At 44.1% G+C, this 9505-nt stretch overlaps 1 protein-coding gene across 1 annotated transcript; it reads right to left on the bottom strand.

The window, feature by feature from the left end:
* Positions 1-64: 64 nt before the first annotated feature.
* LOC121620319 (probable ATP-dependent RNA helicase DDX17) lies at positions 65-8875 on the bottom strand. The gene is made up of 13 exons (XM_041956331.1): positions 8070-8875; positions 7751-7910; positions 7540-7636; positions 7318-7451; positions 7133-7198; positions 6835-6976; positions 6484-6644; positions 6172-6344; positions 5965-6075; positions 5759-5820; positions 5591-5650; positions 1589-1825; positions 65-1337 (listed from the first exon to the last, which is right to left on the bottom strand). Exons 1-13 carry the CDS (start codon positions 8117-8119, stop codon positions 871-873), a joined length of 1920 nt encoding a protein of 639 aa, XP_041812265.1. The 5' UTR covers positions 8120-8875; the 3' UTR covers positions 65-870.
* Between the last annotated feature and the right edge of the window lie 630 nt (positions 8876-9505).

The raw sequence follows: 9505 nt of genomic DNA, 5'->3' as shown, positions 1-9505 counted from the left end.
TTCTACTCCCAGCACATGAAAACTCCACAAGGTCACTATCAATGATTGAGACAGTTCACAGTGATACACTGAAGAGCTTTATTAAACAAACTGTAAAAAGGGACATACTATTTGCTAGGAAAACTTAAATCATCACTGCTGATTAAATACGGTGATCTACGATGGATCTCAGATTTGTAACAAACTCAAACGTGAAAGAAAAGTTCATGCATGACTTTAATTGCTAGCATGGCTACACAAAACCCCTGAAGAGTTGCCTCTATAAGGCCTAAATCAGCATCCATGTAAAGAAATCAAGATGAATTTTCAGAGAAAATGTTCTAAAGAAAAAAAAAAAAGCTTTACAGAAAGACTTTTAACACTAATTTTAATCAATTCAAATTTATTTTGTGGCTTACAAAGTTTCAAACACAAAGATACTGAACCTAAAACAGAAACATATATACAAGAATTAACTTCAGCACCTACCTTTGACACACCTAAAAGGAAAAGCAGATACTCTATAGACCCTCCGTGGCAGCTCAGAGGATCACAATACAAAAACACGTTTGTACAAAATGATTCTTTTCTGGACAAGTTTCTGTCAAACTAAAGTTAATGCTGATCAATTTGACTTTAAAGAAAATGTCAAAAACAAAGAGCTGACCACTTCAATGAGCTGGGAACCAGTCGAAATGCCTTGATGTTGAAGAAATTCTACAAGCACTGCACAGATGTGCCGCAACCCAAACAAGCTCACAGCTGGCATACGCTATTGTCCCAGTGGTCGACTACCAGGGACTAAACCCTTGCAAAAATCAAGATTTCTCACTCACTTTGAGAATGGATGCAGTGTGAGATGTGCTTTGTGTGACTGATGCACAGACCCTGTTACTTTCTGCCTGATGGAGCAGCAAACTGAAACGGTGAGTGCCCCATCAGGCCCATCATAGGCTGAGGAGGGTTGAACTGCTGGGCCATTAGAGGCTGGGGGCCCGATGAAGTAGGTGGGGCCTGCCCTGCTCCACCGCCCCCTGAGCCAGAGCTGGCCCTGGAGCTGCTGTACTGACCGCTGCTGCTGCTGCTGTTGTTGTTGTTCTGGTACTGGTCGTATGAGTTGGAGCTGGAGCCGTAGTTGCGTCCTCCGTCCCTGCTGCTGCGATCTCTGTAAGAGGAGGACGACGAGGAGGAGCGCTCCCCGTCCCGGTTGCTTCCTCCGCGGCTATAGCTGCTGCTGCCGCGGCTGTCCTTGGTACTGCCGCCCCCACCCACAGAACGCATTCGCCTGTCACACTCATCCTGGTACATCAGGTTGGGATTGTTAGAATTGGAGCTGCCACGGAAACGGGGACGGCCACCTGGAAATAAAAGGAGAAAGGTGGAGAATAGGAGGGCACATTGCTATCAAAGTAGCAACTATTTGTTTATGCCTCAAACATAATCAAGTGTATTTCATGATTGGTTAGGCTGTTACAATATTCTCATACTTGGGACATTAGGACAGACAAATACTAGAATTTCCTAAAACAGATAATCTTTTAACCAAGTCAAAGCTGATTCCTCTTATATTATTTAACCACAATACAATCCAGCAGGAAGTGTCCCTCACCTCCTCCGCCTCCTCCACGTCCAGTGTCAACCAGCTGCAGTAGTTTGGGGTTGATGGCCTGCCGGGCCTCCTCCAGCACCCGGATCAGCTCACGAGCCTGGCGGAGGTTCCCCGGAGTGAAGAATGTGTAGGCAGTGCCCTTGTTGGTGCTGCGGGCCGTGCGGCCGATGCGATGGATGTAGTCCTCCGATGAGTTGGGATAGTCATAATTGATGACAAACTTGACATCCTCCACATCTTGACATATGCAGCAGTAGCGGGGTTGAGACGGGACGGTGTGGTGGGATCAGTTACAGGGACGGAAAAGACAAAAACAGAAGTCAGAACAAAACTAACACCAGGAGAGAAATGAATCAGTCTACTCCATTCATGAATTTTAAGTTTTGTGCTTCTGGAACTGAAAACATTCAGACAGACAATACCTGCAAGATACCCACAATCCTCTGAATGCATCACTTACCTGTTAACTTATCAGCTATTTGGACACAATTACAAAATGAATTTACTTACCATGCTAATTACAAAACACGGCTCAAAATCTGCTATAGTAATGAAGTTATTGCACACATGCAAATAAGTTAGGTGCAGCTGAAGCTACAGAACTGCAATAAGTGATGAAAAAAGTTAGTGGTTTGCTGGATAATTTAGACAATATTAAGGGAAATTAAGAGGTAAATTAAACCTAGCAGGTGATCCTTGTGTAAAAGATAGATTGAGCAGGAAAAAGGGATTGTTGATGGTTTAAGCATAAGAATCAAATAATTTCTTTTAGGAAAAACCACCTACCAGTAAAGCTGTAGTTTACATTCATGCCTGTCCAGACTCTAATAAAATATGTACTGAAGACTTTTAAAGGATCTAGTGAAAGGTCTAAAGTGTATTAATTGGCAAAGTGAAAGTTATCACTATAGTGACGTATGATTCCAGTGAATAACTTCCACTTAGAGACAATTTTTTCCAGAGTCCAGAGGACTGATCGAGAGCTTCATCACATGGTGCTACAACAATCACCTGAAGCTCAATATCAGCAGAACCAATCAGCCTGCGGTGAACTACAATGCTTCAAATATGGATGCTGCTGCAAAGAAGCTACAAACTATAATACGTTCAAGGTGGACACACAACATTAGCGTCACTGAACGCGTTTAGCGTTTTTGCAGAACATTATGATGTCACAGTGAAGCTGACCTTTGACCTTTTGGATATAATATTGGACATAGCATATGATTTTTTTTAGTTATGGCCTAAATGTGTTCTGCAACACTGACCTGTCACCACCAAATCTAATCAGTTCAGCCTTGATTTCAAGTGAACGTTTGTGTCAAATTGAAAGAAATTCCCTCAAAGCGTTCCTGAGACATCCCGGTCATGAGAATGGGATGGACAGACGGACAACCCGAAAACATTCTGCCTCCGACGAAGGCTGTCGCCAGCATGGAGGTATAAAGACAGATTCAGCAGTAGAAATGGCTGATAATGGTTCAAATATAAGAATCAAACAAGATCAAGCTCATTTCTTTGAGAATAAAAATCTGTTCAAAACAAATCAGAGGTCTGTTTCTCATTACAGTTGACAAAGGGCTCAGAAAACACTGCTGATTAGAGGAAAAACAAGTTGTTTTGGAAGCAAAATTATGAAGGCTGGTGGAGGAGAAAATGGAGAAAGGGGGGGGGGGGGGGGGTTGAGGTACAGTACTTACCCTGTATCAGAGATTTAGTGATGCCTTACAAAGTTACCTCTCTGTCCCCCTACCCATCCAGTACCTGGTCCTACCAACAGTCCTGGGAGGTCTGCAGGGGTAGGAGGAGAGTGCACAGGACAAAAGCAGTCCCATCTCCCACCTCGCCACTCCTCCACAACACTCCCAAAGCTGGAAAGTGCCTGGGCCAGAGCTCCAGCTGGACTATGCTGGGATGCGGTCCTACTCTAGTCTTATCTGTGCCTCTTCACGCCATCCAGCCTTTTTCGACCTGGAGACGTTACTGCTGGGTTTACGCTGGTTCTAGCCCAAAGTGGTGGGTGGAGAGGCCTTCACTGGATTCTTTAATGTCAACTTTAAAGATCTTAAGACCTTGTAAAAACATGTTACGCTGCCACCTCTTACCTTAGCTGGTGGCAGTGACAAGTAACTTCCTATCATGATGTAGAGCAGTGGAGGTGGCAGATTTTCTTAAGGGCTTTGATGGTCTTTGATTGGTGTGGTTGTTCCAAATGCCTCCCAAGTCACTTCCAATGGCAGTGATGTCAACGAGCCCAGCTTTTCAAGTTCAGTAACAAGAAACAGACACTAAGGAGAAGACGTGTGGATGTTTTTTGTATGAGGGGTCTGGGAAGGGCCTCTGCCAGGGAATATGACTCCCGACAGTTTATGCTAGTCCATATGGAGAGATCTAGCAAGTCATCAAGAGCTGGTGAGTTACTTACAGACTGGACTGGGGTCAAAGTGTTAAAAACAAAGGGACGTTGAAAGCAAGACACACAGTAGATTTGGGGGTTGGGGGCAAAGGGACAAAGAGGACAGGGGTCAGAAATGGTTTAAAGAAAACAACAAGAACGTAATAGGAGACCAAGACAGGCGGTTAAAGGGGGAGAGAGAGAAAAGAGATGAATGAGAATAAGAAGAAAGCATTTAAGAAATGAGCAAAAGAGTGAGGAAAAAGTCAGAGCAGGAAAAAGAGATGTGACGCGTGACAGAGGCAGAGAAACTGAGTGAGAGAGAGGACAGAAAGGGAGGGAAATCGATTATAGAGAGGTGGCTCCTCCAGGCCAGGACTCCTGCCAGCCAGGACCAGACATGACGTCCGCAGAGGGAGAGGCCGGCCGGCACAGCCAGTGGTGGGGGGTGTCAGGGGCTGGCATCAGGGGGCAGTTCAGAGGGGAGCCTCCAGCATAGCCGTCCATGCCCGGCTTTGGCTGCTTTCCACCCTCACTTCCTGGCAGTTGTCTCTTTGTCTTTCTTCTTGTAACGCACCACTGTATCTCAGCTTCACAAAACTTCAGTATCATCTATCAAAGTGTATTATCTGCAGGACCAATTGAGGTAAAGGAAGAAAAAAAATTCCCTCCAAAAGTTTGTTACTGGGACGGGAAATGTATCTCCTCAAGGACTGTGCTGGAAGGTTTTCTTAATCCATATACCATAAGAATAAATACACAGATATTGAACACTTTGTTAAAAAGTCACTGAGTCTCTGAGTTAATTTAATCAGCAAATGGTGTGGTGCGTCACTGTGATGATGGCATGGCCGAGGGGAGCCCACCCTCCTCCATACCCCCCTCTTCGCCCTCTAACCTGACAGCCGCCCCCGACCCTACGATCAAATTTGGAAGCCCAGCAGCACCCCGCGCTCGTCTCCCCACCCCGTCGCCCAGGCAGCCAGTGTCCTGGAAGGGGGGAGAGTTTTGTTTGTGGGCTCTGTTCTAGGTTTTCAGTGGAGATGGCTGTGTGGGACTGATTAATCAGGCCGTCTCTCTCCCCAAGTCAGCTTTCGATTTGTCATGCCTAGGTCCGGCTGCAGGCTCCCGAGGGCCTGTGTGCTTCTAGTTGTCGGAGGAGAGACTTGGAAACAACAAACAAAAACAAAATGAAAAGAAAACAAATGAACATAGAATTAGGTTAAAGGTTGATTGCCATCCTGTAAGGGGCTGCTCAACTAGCCTCACCCCTTACATCTTCACAACTTTATTCAACATCATTCCTATGTTCAGTGTTTTTGTATGTTATTAAATAGAGCAAAGTGGCTTAAATCTTCACAGGAAACCCCGTTTCAAATATGATATACTTCTTAGATACATATTTTATCTGAGAAGCATGACACACTTTTTGAAAGAAAAACAAATCTGTATGTGTTTGCGGTTGACTTTTGATCAGAAATCTACTATAAATAAACATGCAGTGAAGAGTGTTGTTATTCTACATATCAAACGGTCAAACATCTTGTGTGTGTGTGTGGTTATACTGAGGAAATGATTTGCTTTGCGCTTGAGCACACAGGACATACCCAAACCACGCGAGGCCACGTCAGTTGCAATGAGGATGGGAGCTTTCCCGCTGCGGAACTCTGCAACGCGAGACAAAGAATGGACGATGAGGAGCTGGACTCCACCTCCTCAGAGACAACATAGAAGAAAAGGCGACACTGGCGTTCAGACGTCGAGTGTGTTTGTACCTGATAACACCCAGTCTCGCTCTGGCTGGCTCTTGTCGCCATGAATACACATCGCTGGCCACCTAAAAGAGAGGCAAGCAACCTGTCACATAAATATGACATATCTATTCAACCAGTAAATACCACTACTTTTGACTTTTTTAAATGATCCACCACTCTTGCTGGGATAAGCTAATCTTGCCTTCACACCAGCTGCGTGCACTCACCCATCACGTCTCATCCTGCGTGTGAGATCGTCACATCGTTTCTTGGTCTCCACGAAAATGATGGTCTTGTTCTCTTTCTCAGCCATAATCTCCTCCATCAGCTGGATCAACCTGAGGAAAGAAAAGAATACAAAAAAATTAACAGAAAGAGTTGACAGATCAACCAATGCAGGAAAAGAAAGGGCTGCTATTTGACAAGCCTCTTACTTGTGGTCCTTCTCACTCTCCATACAGACATCAACAATCTGAAGGATGTTGTGATTGGCGCTGAGTTCCAGCGCTCCAACGTTGATTTGGACATAGTCTTTCAGAAAGTCCTCTGCCAGCTGTCGAACCTCTTTTGGCCAGGTGGCACTCCACATCAGAGTCTGTCTGTCGGGCTGGCCAAGGAGACACCAAATAAACCAAAGCTAGCAATAACAGATACTAAAAATGAGCTATCAAAGCAGGAATTTCTGACACTAATATTCTATTAAAATGTACCTTCTCCAAAAACAAATATAAATGTATTAGCTTTACTCTGATCTGATCCACAATCTTGCGAATCTGTGGTTCAAAACCCATGTCCAGCATGCGGTCTGCTTCATCCAAAACTAAGTATGTGCAGCGTCGCAGGTTGGTCTTTCCAGCCTCAAGGAAGTCAATGAGACGACCTGGAGTAGCAATGCAGATCTCAACACCTAGGAGACAAAAAGAGCATGTTTCAATGCGTTACATAATTGAGTCAACTCACATAAGATCAATTAGACTAATCCAATGTGGATCGATGCCAAACAATTGTTAAGATGACTTGGACAATTAAAGAAAAACAACAATTAGTTAATAATGTGACACAAAACAGCGTTAGTCTAAACAGTAAATAGCCTTCACCTCTCTCCAGATCTCGGATCTGAGGTCCCTTGGGAGCACCCCCATACACGCAAGTGCTCTTGATGCGGGATGACTTTCCATAGTCGTAAGCCACCTGCTGGACCTGCTGCGCCAGCTCTCTTGTGGGGGCCAGAACCAAGCACTGCGGAGCACACATACAATGCCATAGCACACCACCGTTTAGTGTATTAGACACTTCGTGTTGGGTTAAGGTGGCTTTTAATATCATTCTTGTACACTCTAATATCCTAAAGCAGACTACTCAGTGATTAGTGTATTCCTTTTTCTCTTCACGTACAATGGGTCCATCTCCACGCTCCAAGTAGGGCTGATGATTGATGTGCACAATGGCAGGCAGGAGATACTGAAGAAAGACAAAGGAGTGAAAGGTGAGTGGATTATGCTGCTGTGTAACAGTAATACACCAGTATGTTATGTATTCATCTTTGCAGATACAGGGGTAGAGGAAGATGTGTGTCTCACCGATAAGGTCTTCCCAGAGCCAGTCTGAGCGATGCCCACCATGTCTCTTCCGCTGAGGGCCAAAGGGAAACCTTGTGCCTGAATGGCTGTGGGCTCCTTGAAGTTCTGCTGCATCAGTACATCCATTACATATTCTAGATGGAGGGGCAGAAACAAATATTTAGGTTATTTCTGCAACAACAGATGTAGTTTAGTAGCTGTAGTTGCTGTAGTTTTGCTTACGGGGATACTGCGCCTGATGGAAGTTGATGATGGGCTTAGGGCATCCTGAACCTCGAACAGTGATTTCTTTCTTCCTGCGATACTCCTCAACCTCATACTGAAAGCAAAGAAAGACAACAGCGTGTCAGAGTAATACAGAGTAAATACCTAAGCACAGTACTTTTTAGTACACCGACAGGAACACGATCAAACTGCGATACTTAAGGAGTACCTGGCTCATTCGCTGCACTTCCAGATGTTCATTATAAAAGTTCTTCTCAAATTTGGGAAGCTCATCCAGGTCCCATCTCTTTTTTCGTAAACGGTCCCCGGGGTTCCCAAACTTTCTACCCGGCGGTGGGCCGCCTCTGCTGGACCCGAAACGAGGGCTGCTACAAAATGACGAGAGACACATTGTGTAGCCTGGTATACCGCAGTTTTCTGAGCTGACATGTTATTATTGTATATGTATTATGCATCAACGTCTATTACAATGACATCTACACAAACATCAGCTCGCATGATAACTGACTGTTGACGTTGCTACTTACCCTCTGTCACGGCCACGGTCTCGATCCCTGTCTCCATACGAGCCTCTCATTTTGAGCACACACGCTCCTCTATGAGGGTTAAAGCGGTTAATTTAATGCTGTCTTTAGACCAGTGAAGCCTCCACTCCGACGGCTTACCTGGCTTTCGCTTATCGATAACGTCTCAGGCCTTGCTTGGAAACCACCTTAGCTAGCTAGCCGTTATATCCGACGCACACTCTATTTCAGCCAAATGTTAACGTTAACTGGAAACGCTGACTGCATTAAGAAACTGTGACTTTCTTGTAAGCTTGTTGAAAAGTCATATATCAAATTTTGTATGAGGAATTTAAACTTAAGTTCAATGGACACAGTAACATGGAGCAGCAAGCTATAATGCTATGTTTTTGTTAGCATAGAGATCACCGGCGAGCGGAAGCTGCTGTGACTGGCTGCAGTTTGGGAAGCCCCGCCCACAGTATGATTGACAACCTCAATCTCTCCTCTCAATTCATATTTTACATTTTTTTGGTTTCGTGATGGCACCTCCCAGTTTGTACTGGAGTACAACATAACTAAATATTGCATAAGCAGTAACAAACATTACAACAGAAGCCACAGACTTTCAACAACAACAACAACCTACATTAACTTTCCTGCTAATGTCTCCTCATTATCAGCTGTTCAAGTCTTGTCCTACACCTTCGCATGTTGAACGAGCGACTAAGCGAGCTCTCACCAGGGATTATAACACCGTTTGCTACTCAGCTAATTAGCTGAGCTAATAAACATACACGCAAATGTAATTTTAAACCAGTATTGTGGTCCTTAATCTTCAATACCACGAACAACACGCAGTCCGCCTGCAGTATTTAAGCTAACGTTACAGAAAAAGTTCGTTTACTTTGTTTCCAAACAGTCTAGTAGATACTTAGGCAGCCACCCAGCTGCTGTCAATCAAACATAGGTACACGCCCCTTCCACTGGGACGAAAAGGAGCGTCTCTGGTATTTCCCCACAGACCTTTCCAATTCCTTTTAACAATAAAAACTATTAACGTTCACTAAATTAAATCTTGACATTATATCTGAGTACGAGAACGGATGGCTACACGAGATTGTAGCTGGACCACTTGTTAAAAAAACAGCTTTACAGACTTTCTAACATATTCTAAATTGTATTTGCTACTTCGAGATTTAAAAAAAAAAACTACGAATATTCACCTAAAATAAATTCTGTCTTTATCACTGACAATGAGAGGAACTTCTAATCTTCAGTTAACACCCCCAACACACTCACAATAAAAATGTGAAATGGCTTTGACAAAGGTTAATACTGCAGCCTTCTATTGGATTGTGTGGAGGAGTTCAGTTGATTGTGTCAATATTACATTGTAAAAATACTCCATTACAAGTAAAATGTACTTAGAGTTCAAAAAGTACACTGCAGGTAAATGG

Source organism: Chelmon rostratus, chromosome 17, assembly GCF_017976325.1.
Source record: "Chelmon rostratus isolate fCheRos1 chromosome 17, fCheRos1.pri, whole genome shotgun sequence".
Lineage (NCBI taxonomy): Eukaryota > Metazoa > Chordata > Actinopteri > Chaetodontiformes > Chaetodontidae > Chelmon > Chelmon rostratus.
The sequence above is the reverse complement of the archived record's forward strand: the minus strand, read 5'-3'. Positions and strand labels throughout refer to the sequence as shown.

Coding starts and splice junctions, on each gene's coding strand:
- LOC121620319 (XM_041956331.1), bottom strand. CDS start 8,119: ATGAGAGGCTCGTATGGAGACAGGGATCGAGACCGTGGCCGTGACAGA. Junction 7,911..8,069: donor GACCGTGGCCGTGACAGAGG/GTAAGTAGCAAC, acceptor GTCATTTTGTAG/CAGCCCTCGTTTCGGGTCCA. Junction 7,452..7,539: donor CCATCAGGCGCAGTATCCCC/GTAAGCAAAACT, acceptor CCCTCCATCTAG/AATATGTAATGGATGTACTG.